Source organism: Podarcis raffonei, chromosome 8 (assembly GCF_027172205.1).
Source record: "Podarcis raffonei isolate rPodRaf1 chromosome 8, rPodRaf1.pri, whole genome shotgun sequence".
In the NCBI taxonomy this organism is placed as follows: Eukaryota; Metazoa; Chordata; class Lepidosauria; order Squamata; family Lacertidae; genus Podarcis; species Podarcis raffonei.
The window spans coordinates 62,521,216-62,543,204 of record NC_070609.1 but is presented as its reverse complement, the minus strand read 5'-3'; the positions used below and the strand labels follow the sequence as shown (position 1 = coordinate 62,543,204).

Below are 21,989 nucleotides of genomic sequence, written 5' to 3'. Positions count from 1 at the left end.
TCTCTAATACCTCTTTCAGTGAGTGGGCAAATGAAGATGATGGCTCAGTTCAGACATCATGGCAAACCACAGTTTACACTAACCACGGTTCAGACTCCAAACCATGGTTTGAGTTTTACAGGCATACAGGAAATACTAGGGTTTAGAGCAGCTTTGGTTTGCTCTCTGCTCAGGACTGCTGTTGGCAGAGCAATGGCGGTAACTGTGTTGCTCCTCCTGTATTGTCTGGGGGCGTCAGCCTGAGATTGGTGGGCGGTTGTAGTGTTGCCAAGGTTGCTGACGGCATGTCTGCAGTGTTTCGTTTTGTGTGTGTGTGTTGCTTTAGTTCATTTTCCCCCATCCTATCGTGGCCTGCAAATGGGTAGCAGCTCTTTGGATGGTCTAACAACTGCATCTGCAGGCCTCTCCATCTTCCCCTTGGGACTCTCATAAGAACGTAATAATAGGATGCTGGATCAGGCCAATGGCCCATCTAGTCCAGCATCCTATCCTCACAGTGGCCATACAAATGCCTGTGGGAAACCAGCAAGGTTGTGAGCCCTGTGGTTTCCAGCAGCTGATGTCCAGCTATGGAGGAAGAGCATAGCCGTCATGGCTAGTAGCCATCGATAGCCCTCTCCTCCATGGATTTGTCTAATGCTTTTCTAAAGCCATCTAACTTGGTGACCATCACTGCCTCCATAGTTTAACTATGCACTCTTCTTCTGTGACAGTTTTGAGGAACCTCTTGCCCTCCCACCTGATGCCATTCATATGGGTGTGGGTCAGGGTAAGATGTTGCCTGAGCTGAAAGCAGGGGCACAGAGCCCTGAGCAAGCTCTGCCAGCATTGATTATTGTCGAGTCTCATGGAGCGCCATGCATAGGTGCGATGATCAGGCAACAGCTGGATCTTGGGAAAGGGGGCTCCACAAAGCACCAACCATCAGCTAATGCATCAGCTAATGGCATTTTAGTGTTCCCCCTCCCGGTTCACTTTCATTCATATGATTTCACTCACATCAACAAGAGCGGGGAAAGTGAAAAGCTCTCCCGCAGACATTCTCTTAGATGGCAGAGAATTCCCTTGCCTTGAGAAATTTTCCAGCGTGAAAAACAAAAAAAGGAAAAAAGCTTGGCTAGTGAATTCCCAACGTTCCTCTTCAAAGATTCCTGTGTAAGCCCAGGGAGCTGGTTTTCATTCTAGGGCCAGCAGATGGAGACGAAGCCTCATACATCTGCTCATTTCGGGCTTGGGATTTCTGCCTCTCCCCATCCTTGCTTCTGTTTATAACCTAAGTTAGGGATCAGCAGCTAGCTGTCTTGAGCCAAACCTGGCCCCTTGGGCGATTCTGTTTGGTACCCTGTTCTTAGCCCAGAAGTGAAAGCAGGATATGGAGGGGATTTCAGCTGTGGGGTTGACCCCCACCACTAAGGAGCACTGTGGCCGAGGCCCACACCAAACGCTGATCTGGGCTGAAGATTCTGTTGCCACTTCTGAGATCCTCCCAGTAGGTGCTCCCAGACTACACAACTGACATGAACGTTACATGGGATGTGGGTGCCCCATATCCATATATTATTGTCCACATGGTGGATTCCCCCCCCCCCCACATACACACACAAATGTGGAAGTAAACAAGGAATCCTAAGAAAGTTGCATGAATTGGGTGAAACATTTGTTGCTTATGGCCAAAGGCCAAAAATATCTCTCAAAACTAGATACCTCCATCAATCTCTGTAAGTGGTTTTGGGGTACTCTGGTGCAAAAACAGAACTGATATATCTCAACAGATCAGGCATTCACACATGCCAATATTGAAAATACTGTGTATATCAATCATCATAAATAGAAGCTAGAATCAGTTAAAACAACAAACAAAAATAAAACAAAAGGAAGCAATAAAACTCAAGCAATAAAATAAATGATTAAAGTCATCATCACAATGACAATTTATAGTGCTCTCTCGCTCTCTCTCTCTCTGGGAGATTTCTTCAGAAAGAAAGACCATGTAAGTCACAACAAAAGCAAAGATCTGACAGTAGATGACACACCCTTTCTACAGTATCTTTTGCATGTATTCCCAATAAAACAGGATTGCGAAATTTAAGAAGGGTGTGTCTGTGTTCAGCGCCAAATGGTTGAAAGCAGCTCACATTGATTGTTTCAGTCCCATCAAATCAGCAGAAACAGTATTCCTGGCCTGCTTTTCAATAATGTGGCAGAAAGGGTTACTGAAGTAACGGGTACAAACAACAAAGTGTCTTGTGACATCTTAAATACGAACAGCTGGGTGGCTGTGTGGGCTTCTGAGTGGCACAAGACTCCTTGACACTTTGCTGCAGCAGGAGAGCGGCACAGCTGCTGACCTGGAAGTTGAGGAAATGTAAACTAAACACCCTGACCTGTGAAAATTACCCTGTTGGTGGCACTGTTAGGTCCTGCCTGGTTGGCACAGAGCCACGGCAGCGTTTTCTCAGTGGCTGTTCCCCTTCTGTGAGAGGTGCATCTCACCCCCTTCATTCTTAACACACACAAGGGATTTTTAAACCTCCCCAGTCACCCAGACAATGGATGGCTGAAAGATACTGTTCCTGGCAACTTCAAAATTCTTTGCTGCCAGGGCATTGTACTCTTCCTTTGACATTTTTAGATGCTTGTAACTGTTTTTAGTGTGTTTTAATGGCATTGTTTTACTACACTGTTGTTGCCACCCTGGGCTTCTGTGCAACACAAAATCTTATGTATTTATTTAGCTGTGATTCCTGCACTGGGCTAGATGACTCTTTGGGTCCTTTCCAACTCTACAATTTTATTTATTCATTTAGAAATGCTGTGTATCTCTGTGTTGTAGGTGGGTGTGCACATGCACGTACGTGCTTGATTATAGCACAGTTGCATTTTGCTCCAAGCCGCGGTTTGGGTCTGGGGAATCTACTTGCTCCCTCTGAGAGTCTCCTTACGTAACCCACCGCTCTTGAAAGGCAGGCCCTGACCCTGCTGCCCTCCCCTCACTGCGCAGGATCCAACCTATTAGCATAGCTGTCCTGGTTCCAGGTTTCCTCAGCCTAGTTTAGCATTCCGCCCAGGTCGACCGTCTTCCTTTGGAGAAGGTTCTTCTGAATATTAATTAGTCTTTCCCCGTCCGGATTAAAACCTTCGCCAGAAAAGCCATTTGGCTGCGAGATTAAAGTTCTTCCACCTCTTCCTAACACCTCCTTTCTTTGTCATTCTGAGAAAGTTCTCCTCTTTCATTGACTGTCTTACTCACAGCAGTCATGAAAACAATTTCTTAAATCCCGTGCCTTTTACTGAGTGCCTGAGCGCCAAGCAAATGATCCTGGGATCTTCCTTGAAAAGCATCCAATAGTTGTTTCAATAGCTATTGTCTGCTTAGGGCTTTCCTTTATGGCAGATTTTGGTGTCAGTCCAACTTAGGGAGTGGCGAATTATAGGGCTGGGTCCTATTCTGACTGGAGCTGATGGGTGTCAGAGTCCGAAGCACTTGGAGGATACCAGAGTGGGATGGGCCATAGCTCAGCAGCATAGCAGATGCTTTGCAGGCAGAAGTTCCCCAGGTTCAGTCGTCAGCATCTCTAGGTAAAGCTGTCTGGAAACCTAGAGAATCGCTGCTGGTCACTGTTGACAAGTCTAGCTATTGCTAGACTCTCATCTGCCCCAGACAGCATGGCCAAAGGTCAGTCACCCTTACATGTGCTGTTCATGAGGCAGAAACAGCGGCAAGCTTTCATCATCATCATCATCATCATCATCATCATCAAATGCTGCCTAAAGACCTATCTATTTAAACTGGTCGCCACATCGTTCTGCTTTATTATTTACTGTTTTATTGATGGCTTTCACTGAGGCATCTCTTTGCATTCGGAGTTTTAAATGTGGTACGTACATTATTCTTTTTCAACATTATCTTACTGTGGGTTTTTTTTTGTAAACTGCTTAGGGATTTTGAAGATTAAGCAGCATATAAATATGATTGATGATGATGATGGTGACAATGCTAAGCCAAATGGCAAGGGTGGTCCATTCTGTTTTGCTGAAACGGGAAGGTGCAGCCCTGCACGAACGCCAGATATTCACACACCCCTTCCATGTTACCTCTGCCAAAGCCTTGCTTATTGGGGTCACGGCTTCTGCATTTAGGAAAGATCTCACGAGAGCTCTGTGGGATCTTGTGATATCCCTGCAAGATCTCGTGGGACTCTTGCGATATTTCATGAGGCTCTCGCAAGATCTCATACCAAAGGCCGCCTCAGCTGCTTCTCCTTGCTCATCCGGCAATGGGGTGTGTGTGTCTGCGGAGATGCCCCTTGGATTCTGCCACCTGAGGCAGCTGCTTCAGCCTGTCTCATGGGTGGCCTGGTCGTGCTAATGGTCTGATTGGGTAGAAGGCAGCTTCCCATGGCTTTGGTGTATCTGAAGAAAAATATGTCTGCCAAGTACTATCCAAATTCTCCTCTTCAAGTTATTACTATTGTTGTTGAGCGTACTAGAGTAGCGAGATGAGAAGATATGCCTATATATTAATTCATCTTCTCCTACACCTTCTGTTCCTCCCAGGTAACATTATCGGCTCCGGCATCTTCATTTCCCCCAAAGGAGTCCTGGAGCACACGGGGTCCGTGGGGCTCGCCCTCATCATCTGGGTGCTCGGCGGGGGGATCGCAGCCCTCGGGTCGCTGTGTTACGCCGAGTTAGGAGTCACCATCCCGAAGTCTGGAGGGGATTATTCCTACGTCTCTGAGATTTTCGGTGAATTAGCTGGGTAAGTGGCGCTTTAGCAGCATGACGCTTAATCTTTTGGGTCTCACAGCATCCTCACGGCAACCTTGCAAGGAGGGCTATATTGGCACATGCTCCTCGCTCCCCTGAGCAATCGACTGTGGTGAGTCCAGCACTTTGGAAGAGACAGCGCTGAGGATGCCTAGGGAGCTGGCAATATTTTGCTAAAAAGAGGGCAAGGAAGCTAGAGCCAGTGGGTCAGTCTTGGCCCACCAGGTGCTCTATTTCCCCCCAAACAACGCCCACCTGTCAATCAACTGAAAGATGCCGGGGATCAAACCCAAGGTGAGTGGGCGGTGCCGAGACGCACTCCTGAGCGCGTGCAGAGTGCATTCCTCCTCCATGTCCAGAGGCAGCCCCAGGACCAGCTTGCAGGGTGTTTATATTTTTCAAAATATAGTCCGTGCCCCCACCCAAGGTCTGAGGGACAGTGGACCGGCCCCCTGATGGAAAAGTTTGTTGACCCCTGGCTTATATCAAATAAGGCAATATTCAAAAATCCATTAGAAAATCTTGGTACACAATAAAACCGACTCTCAAAATATCAGCAAACAATAATGAAACAGAAATTTGCTCTCAGCAATTACGATAAATCTAGTGAACTGTAATCAATAAAAATAACAGCAAGTAGCAATATATAAAATAACCACCTGTAAAATATCAAATTGAGCAAAAAGTCCCTTAACTTATAAAATAATGTTGACAAAAAAAATTATTATTATTATTGAATTCCTTTGCCATGCAAAGCATCATTGCTTTCCCCACTGAGTTCTGGATTTGAACCCAGGACTTCCTGGCTTCTAACCCCCACACTGTGCTGCACCAGCTTCCCTGAGGCTGCACGATTTCCCTTGTTGCCATGGAGGCCTGAGCAGCCATTCCTGGCACAATCCTCTTCCAAACACCCTATTTCATGTTCGGAGGCAAGCATCCTTACTTTGATTGGTGTTTGAATGAAGTGGCTAGGGAGTTTCTTGTTACAGCCTGAACCACTGATGCAATGTTGCTGAGGGGAGGGGAGCACCTGCATAAAGACAGATTACCTCCCCTCCCCCCCCCCCCCGCAATATCTCCTCTGGCCAAGAGCAAGTGCAATCCTAATTGCATAGGATACCAGGAAGCAGGTTGCATTTTGCAAAGCCTGTAAATCATGCCGTGAAGATTTTGTAAGGACAAAGGCAACCAGAAGAAAGTCGGCAACTCTTGATCATTTTCAGGGCCATTCACCTCCCAGGAATTGATATTTATTGCATCTGAGAAAGTGCCAAAACGACGAGTCGTACATGGAGATATAAAAAGCGGCAAAGCTCTCCGCGTTGTTTCCTAAAAGTTTAGGCTGACAAAGGCTTCAGCTCCACCCTCAGGCCAGCAATAACTCAACAGGGAGGTCGTGTTAACCTTGCCCTGTCTCCACAAGGCTGTTTTTATTGAGGCTAAAAAGGGACAGTAGTTTTTGAGGGAGCTGGACCTGACATCACTTGCCCTTGGGATGAGCACAGAGTTGTGAAGGACAGGGGGAAGACTGGGAAAACTGTGTTGGGCCAGGGAACACATCTGGGTTTTTTCCACCCAGTTTTGCTGGGACGGGGGTTGCTATTTTTTCCGGGGGCGGGGCGGGAATGGAAAAATTGGGGTGGAAAACAGATTTTGTGGTAGTTACCGTATTTTTTGCTCTATAGGACTCGCTTTTTCCCTCCTAAAAAGTAAGGGGAAATGTGTGTGCGTCTTATGGAGCGAATGCAGGCTGTGCAGCTATCCCAGAAGCTAGAACAGCAAGAGGGATCACTGCTTTTGCTGCGCAGCGATCCCTCTTGTTGTTCTGGCTTCTGAGATTCAGAATATTTTTTTTTCTTGTTTCCCTCCTCCAAAAACTAGGTGTGTCTTATGGTCTGGTGCGTCTTATAGAGCGCAAAATATGGGTAATTCCATAAAGGAAATACACGTTTCTCTTTCATGCTTTTCCAGTTGTACAGATTTATTTATTTATTGTTATAATTTGTACCTCACCTTTCCTCCAAGGAACTCAAGGACATAGTTCTCCCCCTCCTTGTAGCAAAAACGTTAATACAAAAATTAAAAGGTGGTCACTTTTCCGGAACCCTTTCCATTTAAACATTTCCTGGCCAATAAAAATGACTTTTAGAATCTTGTTCTGACCAGAAGTTAATTAACCTGCACATTTAATAGCTGTTTTATGAAACCACCCAGCTTCAATAATGACTCTCAGATTCCTGCCTAATCTTATTTTTATTTATTTTATTTTTTTATTTCTAAAAATGAAGGGGAAAGGAAGATTAGTAGGGGTTGCATCATAAGCAGATTTGGCTCAGCGGGGAGCCAGTCCCCCCTTTCTTTCTTTAAATCCTTCAGTAATACTAAAACTTGAAATATAAAAAAATATTTAAAAAATATCCAGTAGTACCTTAGAGACCAACTAGGTTTGTTCTTGGTATAAGCTTTCGTGGTATCTGAAGAAGTGTGCATGCACACAAAAGCTTATACCAAGAACAAACTTAGTTGGTCTCTAAGGTGCTACTGGACAATTTTTTTATATATTTCGACTGCGTCAGACCAACAGACATTTGGGCACCTGAGGCAAAATGCCTCTTGTTGTCCCTATAATGCGGTGGGGGGGGCATGAGAGGCTCTTCAAGGGCTTCCCTTAAGGCAGGGGTGTCCAAACTTTTTTCAAAGAGAGCAAGGTTTGATGAAGTGAACATGCATGAGGGCCTGCTAAAGTTGTTGACCTTTTTTAGGATTGAAGTTGTTGAGCTTTTGGGGGGATTTTACCCCAGGAAGTAAACTGCCACAGGGACCGGATTAAACTGACCGATGGGCAGGATTAGGCCCCGGGCCACACTTTGGACATACCTGCCTTAAGGAGAAGCACTGCAAAGCCTTGCCAGCATGGCAGGCTGAGGGGCAGGGGAGCTTCAGAAAGCACTTCTCCTTAAGATAAAGCCATTGCCAACTCATTGAGGGTGGCGGGAGGTGTTCCTCAGAGCTTTGCTGCTGGTCCCTCTCTGCCCCTGGTGGGTGGGGAGCTTGAAGCAAACCTGGTGGAGGAGTGCTGTGCAGCTTTGCTGCCCTCTCCCCTAATTTTCTGATTGTGATCGTTATGAGAATCGGAGGGCCCCTTCTCCAGGATGCTTCCAGACTCTCAAAATTTTCTGGGAGGGATTTGGACACACGTCAGAACTTTCCGTTTGTGAGATTAAAGCGGGTTAAGGTACTCTGTTGCCTTTCTGTAACAAATTCACTTTTAAAAATAACAGCAACAGACTTTGGCAGCTTGCAATGTGATGGGGAAATGCATGGAAAGTGTGAGATGAATGAACATCTGGCAAGGGAGACGTTTAAAGGTCAGGAAAATGCAGGTGGAGGCAGGTAACTACCCCATAAACGCGTCATGTAACTACCCCATAAACGCTGCAGATCAAATGTGCAGTAAAGACTGCTATCAATCTGACCTCCACGTAGGGGTGAGGGAGAAAATCAATTTGATTTGCAATTTAATGAGAAAGCACCTGATTCGCACCAGATTCTTCTTGAGCCAGTCCATGAACTGAAAGGCAGCTCCCCTTCAAAATTTGCACTTCCCTGAATGTTGTGGCACAGTTCTCCTGCCCAGTAAAGCACACATTAATGCATATATGGGGGGAGATGTGCATGGGAATGCATCGATTCATACCCAATGCTTTATATTAGGGAAATTTGTTTCTAAAGTTGCATGCATGTGGCAAAACTGCACTCAAAATGTGTTTACTAGGACAAATTTACACTAAAAGGCTTGTAAATTTTTGAATGAAGAACCTGGATCATCAAACTGATGTGGAACTGTGGAGGAGTGAATTTAAGTCTGCAAAAATGGGAACTGGAGAGGAACTCCAGGCGGTGGCTGCATCATTCCTGACCTCCAGGGAAGCTGCTGCAAGCCAGCCAGGATGACCCGGTTTGGAGGAGCCGGTAGCCCAATGTGGCTCTTTGCGCCCTCTCATTTAACTGGAGATTCTCCTTTTCTTTCCTTTTCTCTTGGCTTCAGGTTTCTCCTCCTATGGAGCGCAGTCCTCATCATGTACCCCACCAGCCTGGCTGTGATCGCCCTGACTTTTTCAAACTATGTCCTGCAGCCAGTGTTTCCCAACTGTATCCCTCCCTATAATGCCTCCAGAGTCCTTTCCATGGTGTGTTTATGTGAGTATTTATCAGCAACCTTTTCCTTGGGCTTACAGCGGCATTTGCTGAGAGGGCCACTCTCCAGCAGAGACACCCTCAACCAAGAAAGGGCTGGTGCCATTTTAGTTTTATTGGTGTTTAATTACTTTTCAATGATTAACATGGGGGGGAAAACATTTTTAGCATTTTTCTATTCCATCTGTGCTTATGTATTTTGATCTGTAAGCCACCTTGAGTCCTAGTCTGGGGAAAAGGTGGGATGATTAATAATAATAATAATAATAATAATAATAATAATAATAATAGGAGGAGTGAGAGGGCTCCATAAACACAGTGCTCATTCAATGAAGCCCAGGCTGCCTTTTGGATCCTCATCCTCATCCTCTGGTTTTCCCAAACCTTCTCTCTCTTAAAAACAAGCAAATATAATGGAGTTCGGTGGTACAGTGAAACCTCGGTTGTTGAACGCTTCAATTCGGAACCCGAACGCCAACAACCCGGAAGTGAATGCTTCCGTTTTTTAACGATTTTCCGAAGCTGAACAGTCTTCCGGTACGGATTACGTTTGAAAACCAAGGTTCCACTGTATAGCCCATTTTAGATGTCTAGATGTTTTCCGTCTTCTTTCAAAAATAAAAAGGTAAAGGTACCCCTGCCCTTTCGGGCCAGTCGTGTTCGACTCTAGGGTTGTGCGCCCATCTCACTTAAGAGGCCGGGGGCCAGCACTGTCTGGAGACACTTCCGGGTCACGTGGCCAGCGTGACGAAGCTGCTCTGGCGAGCCAGCACCAGCACAGCACACGGAAACGCTGTTTACCTTCCCGCTATAAAGCGGTACCTATTTATCTACTTGCACTTAGGGGTGCTTTCAAACTGCTAGGTGGGCAGGAGCTGGGACCAAAAGACGGGAGCTCACCCCGCCACGGGGATTCGAACCGCCGACCATGCGATCGGCAAGCCCTAGGCGCTGAGGTTTTACCCACAGCGCCACCCACGTCCCTTTCAAAAATAAGAAGCTCAAATAAAAGGGTTTGATCTTTGATGCGCGTGGCACAAACCTCTCTCTGGATGGAATTGTGTTTCCTGCTCTCCAGCACTCTTGACGTGGGTGAATGGCTCCAGCGTCCGATGGGCCACCCGCATCCAGGATATCTTCACTGCAGGGAAACTCCTCGCCTTGGGCCTGATCATTGTTGTGGGCTTCGTACAGATCTTCAAAGGTATTTAATGCAGGAACCCTGAATGCCAGGATGACATCGAGAGAATGTCATCCAGTAGAATCAAGCCCTTCTTAGCAAATGGAGCCCACTCACTCTGACGGTGCAGAGGGTTGTTGTTGTGGTTGCTCCTATTTCACTTTTTCCAGAATGGCGAACTCAAAGCAACCTGCAAAAACCAATACATTAAAAACAGGTGTAAAAACAACCTAAAATGCATCAATTATATCTATAGCTGTCTATCTGTCTGTCTGTCTGTCTATCTATCTATCTATTGCCTGGCACCTAAAAAGAGAAAAGGATGTTGTCTGGCCTGCCTCCCTGGACAAAGTGTTCCGTAAATGGGGAGCCACCACAGAGAAGGCCCTTTCTCATGTTGCCACCCCCCACACCTCCCTCAGAGGAGGCCCATGGAAAAGGACTTCAGATGATGAGCACAGGGTTCAACTTGTTATTGTCCCCCTGCTTGGAACTGTACCAGAGAAGTAAACTGGTGTCCCATCCACACCCCTATTCCAGGTAGCCCTGAGGAGCAGGTTTTTTTGAGAGGGATTCAGTCCTCAGACTGAGCCCCACAATGCTGCTCCCTCTGCCTAATGGTAGGATTAGGGAAGCCTGGACAACTAAACTTTTTTTTATAAATATGTTGTGCAGCTATACTGCAAGATTGCCCTTCCCTGTTTCTTTGAGCAGATTTGCTGGCTTTCTTTACTGGCATGCAGAAATTAAGAATGCAGTGTGTTTCCAGCCTGTGCAGTAGCTCATTGGAGTGAGGGGAGGCTGACTAAGCAAGGGGGCAACCTTGTCTTTTCATCTCAGACAGCAAAGAAGCTGAGACTGGCCCTGTCCAGAGGAGGCCTCTGCTTCTCCCTGGGACATGTTCCCCCGGCTCTTCTAACATATTGACTGCAGGAGGGGGTGGCTGGGTGCTGAGATGCATGTCTGAATTAACTGTTGCATTACGCTCTGCTTGTAGGAAACTACGAAGAACTCTTGCCAAGCAATGCCTTCAATTTCTGGATGACCCCTTCGGTGGGGCATTTGGCGCTAGCCTTCCTTCAGGGCTCCTTTGCATTCAGTGGGTGGAACTTCCTAAATTATGTGACGGAGGAATTAGTTGATCCTCGCAGGCAAGTATTTCACTTCCTGTCTGACCTGGGGTTAGGAGGAAAACCATCCGCGGTGTCTCCTAGCACCTGCCTTTCTGCACATCTCTGAAAAGAGAGAGAGAGAGACCCACTGAAATTAATGAGCGTGGCTAACTTAGGTCTTTTAATATCAGTGGGTCTACTCTGGGTCCTTTTCATAGGCACCTCTAGGAATATTAGCAGCTGCCTTACACTGAGTCAGTCTGTTGCTCCATCTAGCTCAGTGTTGTCTTCACCGACTGGCAGCAAAGACTGTCCGGGGTTTCAGGCAGGGGTCTCTCCTAGCCCTCCCTGAATAGATGCCATTGGGATGGAACCCGGGACATTCTGCATGCAAAGCAAATGCTCTGCCACTGAGCTAAAGCCCTTCTGCTAACTCTGCAGGAGCCAGTGTGGTGTAGTGGTTAAGAGCGGTAGTCTCGTAATCTGGGGAACCGGGTTCGCGTCTCCGCTCCTCCACATGCAGCTGCTGGGTGACCTTGGGCCAGTCACACTTCTTTGAAGTCTCTCAGCCCCACTCACCTCACAGAGTGTTTGTTGTGGGGGAGGAAGGGAAAGGAGAATGTGAGCCGCTTTGAGACTCCTTAAAGGGAGTGAAAGGCGGGATATCAAATCCAAACTCCTCTTCTTCTTCTTTTGAAATCCTGCAGAAGCCACACAACTTGGTGATACTGCAAACTTGACCCCAGCGGCCCTCCCTCAGGGCCCAATTTATCCAAGGGCTGGCTCTGGGGTGTATCCTGCCCTGGGAGTGTTCATGGCTTCCTTTGGTGTCAGCTGGCATCCCTGCATGAGAATATTTTCTTTTCCCATCTTTTGCATTGATGTACCATTTGCATGTTTATAATATTCATGCACCCTGCTTTTTGGTTGTGCCGCGTTTTTTTGCGGCGCCATTTCTTCCCCTCCCCTCTCTTTTTTAAAGCCATGGCTTTCCTGTCAGTAGCAAAAGCCCCAGGCTCAGTTTCATAGCAGCGCTAGAATGAGATTCCGAGCGAAGCCATAAAGAATGAGTGAGGCTGTGGGCACACTAGCCTGTCTGCAGCACAAAAATGTAGTTCTTCTAAATCTGGAACACTTTGTGCTGCTTTCAGTTCCAGATTCCAGATCCTTCCAGCCACAAAGGTGGGCATGGCTGCTTGACACACATTTGCAAAACGAACCCCTTGACTAGGTTACCCAACACCCTTTGCTTCTCCAGGCGAGTAAAGGCAGAAGTGGGGATTGCAAACTTGGTATATGTTCACCCACAACATTATTAGGAAGGTGTAGATAGGCGCACACACACACACACACACACACACACACACACACACACACACCACGCATTGCCAGGGCTGCCTGCATCTGTTTCCATATGGAAACACTGCAGGTAATGCAGAATGAATCTGCAGTGAGCTTTTGTTTTTGGAACAAAACACTGTTTATCAGCGAGCACTTTCCATGGCGCCAAAAATACACAATCAATCTAGATCCTGTGCGGACTATGTAGGGGGGGGGAACCGCCAAGTACTCAGTCCCCACCGATGGTAGAATAAAACACCATGTGTACTAAGCCTTGATCCACTCGCAGAATCCCAAAATTGTACAGTTGGAAGGGTCCTGTTGAGATCCTCTAGTCCAGCCCTCTGCAAGGCAGGAACCACAGCTCAAATAATCCCCAACAGATGGCCTCTACACCCAGCCTCTGCACGAAAAACTCCAACAACGGAGAAATTCCACCACCTTCTGAGGGAGTCCATTCCACGGTTGAACAGCTCTCACCATCAGAAAGTTTTTTCCTACAGGTTTTAGGTTAGATTTTGCCCTGCTGACCTCATCCTGCTGTCTGTGCTGAAAGAGATCCAGTGCGGATCTGCGCTCTCCACATTATGTGTGCCTGTTAATGCTTTTTGTTGCCCCCACCTCCTTTCTCGAATGCCAGGAATCTACCTCGTGCCATCTTCATCTCCATCCCATTGGTGACCTTTGTCTACACCTTCACCAATATCGCCTACTTCACTGCCATGTCACCCCAAGAGCTCTTGTCTTCCAACGCTGTGGCGGTAGTAAGTAAAAGCGCCCGTGGACCTTTCCTTTCCTTCCCCTCCCCTTTTTTTCCTTTTTTTAATTACGATTATTCCTGCTCTGTGCCGTGTGGTATTATGTTTCAGTTTCTCTGCCTTTTGTTGCTTTAGACATTTGGTGAAAAGTTACTGGGCTATTTTTCGTGGGTTATGCCCGTCTCTGTGGCTCTGTCTACATTTGGAGGAATAAACGGATACCTTTTTACCTCATCAAGGTTAGACGAAGTACGATTTTCTTTCTTTTTCCGGAATGGGTGAGGGGAAACCTTTTGCTTTCTTGGCTAGCCCTGAGTCTTTGTTGTGGGTCATTTTTGACAGATTTATTCACTCATCTTATTTGTGTCCTGCCCTTCCTCCATATCACTCGTGGTGGTATATTTGGGGTTAAGTCTGTGAGGTAAATGGGATGCAGGTGGCGCTGTGGGTTAAACCACAGAGCCTAGGACTTGCCGATCAGAAGGTCAGAGGTTCGAATTCCCATGACAGGGTAAGCTCCCATTGCTCGGTCCCTGCTCCTGCCAACCTAGCAGTTCGAAAGCCCGTCAAAGTGCAAGTAGATAAATAGGTACCGCTCCGGTGGGAAGGTAAACGACGTTTCTGTGCGCTGCTCTGGTTCGCCAGAGGCGGCTTAGTCATGCTGGCCACATGACCCAGAAGCTGTATGCCGGCTCCCTCGGCCAATAAAGCGAGATGAGCGCCACAACCCCAAAGTTGGTCATGACTGGACCTAATGGTCAGGGGTCCCTTTACCTTTTACTATGAGGTAAAAATTAGGTGTAGAATTTGCAGTTTGCTCTAAACCACTCCATTATGTTAAGAAACAAAAAACCCGACAGGAACATAAGAACATAGAAAGCTGCCTTATGCCAAGGCCCAATCTGCACCACACGTTGAAAGCAGGATCCGGCCACTTTCAACAGACATGGCTCCTGCCATAGAATCCCAGGAAGTGTTGTTTGTTGTGGGTGCTGAGTTGTTAGGACCCCAACCCCCATTTCCCTCTGGGAACTACAGTTCTCAAGAGTGCCCTGGGAAGAGGGATTGATGGTTAAACCATCCTGGGAACTAGCTCATGTAACACTGCCCTGACACAGTATTGTGAAACCTCCTGCAAAAACTGATCAGGATGAATCCTCAATGAACGGCCAGCATGGTCTCACCTCCCCACAAACTTTGTGCAAGGAAATCAGGATCAATGGCCAATAAACAGGTCATCTGGGTGTGCTGGATGTTTACATGCAAATCCCCCAAATGCATCAACAGGTGGAACATTGATTGATTGATTGATTGATTGATTGATTGATTGATTGATTGATTGACTGACTGATGGAAGTTATATACCCTCCTATATCAGCAGGTCTCAGGGCGGTTTATATTTCCTGTTTTCTTACCGTCTTTTTTCTCTACTTACTACAAGAAACAGAAGTTAGTTCCTTTGAGGTCAGTTTGGCAGCCTTAAGTAGCCTATTATTATTATTATTATTATTATTATTAATTATTATTTCCCTTGTTGAGCCATCTCTGTTTGATTTCAAATCTTTCAGTAGCCAGAAGAAAATGAAGAACATAAGCTGCTCTCTCCATGATGCAGTTGATGATCTCCTGATCCCACTAACCAGTTTTACTTTTCCTTCTAGACTGTGTTTCTCCGGAGCCCGAGAAGGACATTTGCCCAGCTTGTTGGCCATGATCCACGTCCAACACTGCACCCCGATCCCAGCCCTTCTTGTCTGTGTGGGTATTTCTCCTTTACATACGACTCTGTGCCCAAATAGGTTTCTCAGGGGTTTACAAGCATAAAATGACAAGATGCTTCACTATTCCTCCGATACCAGCTTTTGTGGCTTACAGATACCTCTGAGAGCATCCCAGTGATAAGCATGGGGGGAAGAGTGCATGTTAAGAGGTATGTGTGTCTGTTTCATAGCAAACCTCTTAAGAAGGGTTCAGGAACCTCTGGCTGAGGGCTGAATGCAGCCCTCCAGGCCAAGACCTTGCCCAGCGCTGCCTCTCCCCTGGTCACACCTCTTGCCTTGCTTACATGCTTTTAGCTGGTGGGAAGTCACCCTTGGCAGCAGTCATGCCTCTTGCTTGCCTGAAAGGAGGATGGGGAGCTGCCTCCCTTTGACCCCTGCCTGCCTGCTCCCCTTCTTGCAATCACATAACATGAGTCTTCTGGATCAGACTGATGGCCTGCCTAGTCCTGCAACTTCTCCTCACAGTGTCCAAACAGTCGCCTGTGGGAAACCAGCAAGCAGGGTCCAAGAGGACTCTCCTCCACCCAACTTGGTGTAGCGGTTAAGAGCGGTGGACTCGTAATCTGGTGAACCGGGTTCGCGTCCCCGCTCCTCCATATGCAGCTGCTGGGTGACCTTGGGCCAGTCACACTTCTCTGAAGTCTCTCAGCCTCACTCACCTCACAGAGTGTTTGTTGTGGGGGAGGAAGGGAAAGGAGATTGTTAGCTGCTTTGAGACTCCTTAAGGGGAGTGAAAGGTGGGGTATCTAGATTCTATTATTCCTGGTAAAGACCCCTTGAATCCCTCCTAAAAGAATAAAGACACCACAGTCTTATTCATAAGTAACCAAAAGTAGTTTTGCTCACGATCAGGCAGAGCACAGTGCAATCCCTGAAGGCAGGCGTTAGGCTTAAAGTTACAAACGTTTACAAATAGGTTTACCCCATATGGGAGTTGACCTAGTGACTGCAGACTAGCAGTCCAGGAAGTTTGCAGGACGGAAAGGGAAGCAGAAGAGAGAAAGGTGGCAGTGTGACTTGGCCTTTTACCAGGTCTGGAAAGGTCACGCCCACCTACTAGTCACATGCAAGGAAAGATGCTCCAGACCAGGAGGAACAGGAAGTTTTGACTGGCTGGACCAAACATTCCCTTGCATGTCCATTCTAGCAAAACAAGGAATGTTGTACTTGAACTGCTCCCAGTGGATTACATCCCACAATAGGAAGTTGTGTTAAACCAAGTCAGACCCTGTTGAGGTTTAAAGTTTTATGTATGTGCAGCTCTCCAGGTCGGAAGGCATGGGTCATACAATGAAATCACAACACAACATAGCAGAAAAATCCCAGCATAAAAAACTGAATAAAAGCTATAAATCTAAAATAAATAAAAAATACTCCTTAGAATCATTATTCTTTATTGAATTTATATCCCATCCTCCCCAGAGGCCTTCACTTAGTGCCAAAAAGAAAGCTTGTCAAACTTCCAAGAGAATTGCTGAGTGCACATTTAAAGCACATTCCCCATCCCCCCAAATTCCTGGGAACCATAGTTTGTTAAGAGTGCTGGGAATAATAGCTTGAGCCAACTACAATACCCAAGATTCATGGGGCTGCACACTTTTCAGGCATGCTTTTAATACAGTGTGTACACAATATAGAAGAGCCTCGGGGCTGATGGAAAAAGTATGCCCTGTCCAGGGAGTCACAATAAATAAAATATAGAAATGAGAAGGTTTCCTTGCATTTCTTCCAGTAATGTTTCCATTTCCATTTCTTCTTCTTCTTTCCCCAGTGTCTGGCCACAGTGGTCATCATGCTTGTTGGGGACACCTACACATTGATCAATTATGTGTCCTTTATCAACTACCTCTGCTACGGAGTGACAATAATCGGTTTGATTGTGCTGCGCTGGAAGAAGCCCAAAATCTTCAGACCCATCAAGGTGAAAAATATTGGGGCTCTCCGAATGCACCCTCTCTTGCTTCTTTAGGGGTTTAGTAGGCTTGTTGATGATGCTCACTTCCCACGACGCACCTGAAGGAGGGTTTCCTTGCAGTCCTATCAGCAGTCACAACCACGCAAAACGGTCCTCTCATCCGCCACCAGCCCAGGGGGTGATCTCCAGACTGTCACTGCTTTGGAGGGAGGGGCTCCAAAGGAAGACAGGAAGTTTTGGTGTGCAACATCACAGCGGCTCAAAGTTTGGTCCATGATGACAAGTGGGGCAACCTCAGCCTCGCTTCTTCCAAGCCCACCTGCCGTTCCAGGAGGTGGCATCACTGCCTGCCACTTTCCTCCTCCTCCTCCTCCTCCTAGTTTTCTCCTTCTCCCAGGAGGAGGAGAAAACTAGGTTTGGGCCACTCCCCTTCCCTCTGCCCCACTACAAGTGGCACCAGCTACCACTGGTTAAGGGGTCCTGCCACCCTAGAGCAGAAAATCCATTTTAAAAAACATACAAACCATACTGTTTGCAGCCAGGAAAGTGATGGATAAACACCCTGGGAAGATTGGGCTGCATGAATGATTGACAGGGAGGCATACAAATAACCCACAGGCAGCCCAGGCCGAATGTGCACCATCCTATATCTGCCCCACAAACAAATAAGAACAGATGCCCAAGAAAGGTCAGACACAGTTTGACCTCCGCGTAAGCTTTGTGCCAGCAGATCTGGGTGGTTGATCAGGAAACAGGTTGTCCAGAGAGGCCCTTCCTTCACCAGAGGGAGAATTGGGTAGGAGAAGGGGGTTGTGCTCTGCTGTTGCAGCTTCCACCTTCTTCCGGATTCCTCCAAATACTGGCACAGCAAAGGCAAGAATGGGGACGAGGGGAGGGTACCATGATGATGAGGGGCACCTCCTGTGAGAATGGTAGGAGTATCCCATGAGCTGTAGTAGCTTTTGTGACAGTGGGAGATTGCACCAATTTATGTAGGTGTGTTGGTCGATTCCTGTAAAGGACGCACTTTCAGTTTTTGCAGTCTGGCACAAAACCAGTTTTGCAGGTTTCTCCAATGCTTTGTTCAGCATTCTGGGAAAAGGAGAATCTGCACCCCATTCAGTTCACCTTTTATTGTGTTAAGTCACAACAAAGAAACTCAGTCTCATCACGGCAAACTAGCAGGGTGGCAACACGCCGGTGTGTATTTCTGGAAAATGGTTGGGTAGTTCCCAGGGTTCTCTTGAGTTAAATTGTGAATATGTATTGTGTGTTTAACATATTTTTTACCCATCCTTTCATTTTTATAACTCCGAAGGTGGCCCTCAGTCCAAGCTTGAAAGCAACCCACTATCAAAATCCTTAAATACTTTACTAAAAGCAGCAAACAGGACAACAGATTTATTAATTTTTTAATGAAAGAACAGGAATGACTGAGTTTCATGTCTGAGAGAAGATTTGAAACTGGGCCTCCTCAATCAGTTAATAACTATTATTACTGATTACAAACATTCTTATTAGATATTACCTATTATTAGTATTACCTATTGAAGTTGTTTTAAATTATTTTTTATATTTGTGTTTAAATTGTTGTAACCTACCCTGGGACCCTAGTGTGAAAGGTGGGTGAAAAATTGTAATAAAATTGTTCTCCAACAGTAATAATACATTTAAATCCGTTTTCCTCAAATGAGCTCAAGACCACCTAAGGGTCCTCCTTGCCCTCTCCATTTTCTCCTCATAACTATCATGGGTGATCTAGTTTGGCGGTGAGGCAGTGGTCTAGTTTGGCCCATGGCCCAAGGTCACCCCAGTGAGATTCATAGCCAAGTGGGAGATTTGAACCCAGCACTCCGCAACTTAGCCCAACACTCTAACCGCTACACCACACTGCCTCTCAATCTATCATCACACCTTTGGTGCATACAGGGCAAAGGGAATCGGGAGGAAATGCCAGGCTTCTGTACACTTGCCATCTTTTTTCCCCTCTCAGGTTAATCTCCTGGTTCCAATCACTTACCTGACATTTTGGGCCTTTCTCTTGATCTTCAGTTTATATTCTGAGCCAGTAGTCTGTGGAGTTGGACTGATTATCATACTAACTGGAGTGCCAGTGTTTTTTATTGGAGTATACTGGAAAAACAAACCAAAGTGTGTAAATAGGATAACAGGTAAGCGGGGAACCTGCGGGAGGGTGCCTCTACGAGGAGTAAAAACTGCGGTCACCATAGAAACGGGATAAAGGACGTTGGTTATGTACGGAGAAAATGTCACCGGGTTCAGGGTAGTCACAGATTTCAACAGCCTATTTCCGAATGTGTGCAGTGAGGGCAGAGAGATTTGAATTTGGGGCCTTCCAAAGCCCATCATTCTGTGGTCACAAGGGCCAACTCGAGGTCTGTTCTTGAAGTGGGCAACATTCAGTTTTTCTGCCCCATCTCGCATCTTGTTGTGGGTGGTGGGGAGGCAGGAAGGGTCGTGGCTCAATGGCAGAGCAGAGCAAGGCTCCGGGTTTAATCCCCAATGACAGCATCTTCGGGTAAGGCTGAAACCCTGGAGAGCCACTGCTGCCAGTCCGTGTAGACAGTTCTGAGCTAGATGGATCAAGGGTGTGACACCAGGTAGCTTCTTCTGTTCTTCCTCTGACTGGCCAGCTACTCTCCAGGGAGTTTGAGAACAAGATCTCTCACCTCACCTGCTACATGATCTTCCTAACTCAGGGATGAATGGGCACCTGTGGGCCTCTGAATGTCGTGGCGCCCATAATCTCTTGATTACTGACCGTACTGAATGGGACTTTTTAGTTTAGAGGAAAGGCAAGTAAGAGGCAGCACAATAGGAAGTTATAAATGTTATGTGTGGAGTGGAGAAAGTGGCAAGAAAAAAGTTTACCTCCCTCTCTCTCATAACACTTGAACTTGAGGACACATCCAAGGAAGCTGAAAAGCTGGAAGATTCAGGGCAGATAAAAGAAAGGACTTCCTTACATAGGTAAAGGTAAAGGGACTCCTGACCATTAGGTTCAGTCGTGACCGACTCTGGGGTTGCGGCGTTCATCTAGCTTTATTGGCCGAGGGAGCCGGCATACAGCCAGCATGACTAAGCCACTTCTGGCGAACCAGAGCAGCACACGGAAACGCCGTTTACCTTCCCGCCAGAGCGGTACCTATTTATCTACTTGCACTTTGACGTGCTTTCGAACTGCTAGGTTGGCAGGAGCAGGGACCAAGCAACCGGAGCTCACCCCGTTGCGGGGATTCGAACCACTGACCTTCTGATCGGCAAGTCCTAGGCTCTGTGGTTTAACCCACAGCGCCACCCACGTCCCCTTCCTTACATAGCACAGTGTTAAACTGTGGAACTCACTGCCACAGGAGGCAGCGACGGCCACCTACATGGATGGCTTTAAAAGAGGATTAGGCAAATTAATGGAGAGAGTTATCGATGGCTACTTGCCACAATGGCTGTGCTCTGCCTCTGCAGTTGGAGGCAGGGATGCTTCTGAATACCAGTTGCTGGAAACCACAGGAGTGGGGAGGGTTCTTGTGCTGGAATCCTGCTTGCTAGTGTTTGTGGGGGGGGGAGGAGGCTCGGTCAATTTCATTGTACACAGGTTGTACATTGACAATACAGGTATTATTATTATTAGCTGCCCGCACTGGCTGGCCACTTCTGAGAACAGGAGGTTGGACTAGATGGGCCATTGGCCTAATCCAGGAGGGCTCTGCTTTGGACTGTTGGGAGCTGGGTTCCCAGGACATTTCAAGGAACTGGCTCCCCACCCCTGCTTTTAAGTGGAGATGCCAGTGGCTATTAAACTTTCTGCAGGAAAGTCTGTGACTGAGCTAGATTCAGCCACTGACTGGTGGATGTTCTGGCTACAATTAAACTGACTGCTTGATGGCTTCCTCTTTTCCAGAGTCCTTGACGCACTGGGGCCAGAAGGTGTGTTTTGTAGTCTACCCACAAGGGGGTTCTATTGAAGAGGATGATCTACCTTTCACTCACTCACCCCTCCAGGAAGAGAAAAGACCTTGAAGAAATAACGATATATTTTACACACGAGAAGTAGATTTTTGTTGTTGTTTTTGTTTACATGATGATTTTTTTTTGAAAAAAGAAAAATCTTGAAATTTTTTTTTTTTTTTTTTTAGAAATCCAATAGTAAAATGTATAAAATGAGATACACCTTTTCAGCAGCTATAGTGGACCGTTAATAGCACTTAGCTCTTTTTCCTAAAAAGAAAAAAGAAGAAAAAAAGAGTAAAAAATAAAATAAAATAAAATGAGCTGGCTTGTTTCTTCCTAGTGATGTATTTTCGTCAAGTGATATATTTACATTCAGGCCCGATATGTAAAATTCTGGCTGTCGTTGCTTATTCCGGTAGTTCTAAAGAACTTCTGTAAAGTTTCGCCATGAGAAAAGAACACATTTAAGGAAGTGACGTGAAGTAGTGCCATTTGTTGAAAACAGCTTTGACTGACAATGCAGAACTGCATGATGACAGCTGCTTTCTGCAATAGTCCCTGGGCGTCTCAGTGCTTGCCTCTATCAATTTCTCTTTTTTTATGGACAAGGGAATGTCTTGTACACACAAACCGTGCCCCCATTGACTTAAAGCCCTTCCTTCCACAAAAGAAGGTTCATCCAGGGCATTGGGTTATTTCCATTAACTTATACTCCCAACCTAAAACCTATATCCTCCCTTAACATATGCAGATTGAGGGTTTGTTGAAAAGACCACCCATCATCACTTGATTCAACAATGAAGGACCAGAGGGTGAATGAGAGAGCAGGGACCCCAGAAAAGTATTCCCAGAAAAGTATTTGCCTTGGAAGCAGAACATGTTTCACTTCCTGTTGAGTGTGTTCCATTTGTAAATTGAGTCCCCCACTGCTATGGGAAAGCACGCCTTGGTTTAAGAACACTT

General features: G+C 46.6%; 1 protein-coding gene across 8 annotated transcripts in view; it reads left to right on the top strand.

Moving 5' to 3' along the window:
• SLC7A10 (solute carrier family 7 member 10) overlaps positions 1 to 21,346 on the top strand; it is a 43,147-nt gene extending 21,801 nt beyond the window's left edge. Inside the window, exons 2-11 of one of the 8 annotated variants that reach the window (XM_053400327.1) lie at positions 4,558 to 4,762; positions 8,822 to 8,973; positions 10,049 to 10,174; positions 11,148 to 11,301; positions 13,244 to 13,367; positions 13,497 to 13,600; positions 15,023 to 15,119; positions 16,914 to 17,063; positions 19,051 to 19,228; positions 20,977 to 21,346. In XM_053400327.1, coding sequence (XP_053256302.1) covers positions 4,558 to 4,762; positions 8,822 to 8,973; positions 10,049 to 10,174; positions 11,148 to 11,301; positions 13,244 to 13,367; positions 13,497 to 13,600; positions 15,023 to 15,119; positions 16,914 to 17,063; positions 19,051 to 19,228; positions 20,977 to 21,095 — 1,409 coding nt within the window. In that variant the 3' untranslated portion in view covers positions 21,096 to 21,346. Of the gene's footprint in view, positions 1 to 4,557; positions 4,763 to 8,821; positions 8,974 to 10,048; positions 10,175 to 11,147; positions 11,302 to 13,243; positions 13,368 to 13,496; positions 13,611 to 15,022; positions 15,120 to 16,913; positions 17,064 to 19,050; positions 19,229 to 20,976 lie in introns of those variants that run through there. The other 7 variants (XM_053400328.1, XM_053400335.1, XM_053400331.1 and 4 more) reach the window with 7 other exon arrangements.
• The last annotated feature ends 643 nt before the right edge of the window (positions 21,347 to 21,989 follow it).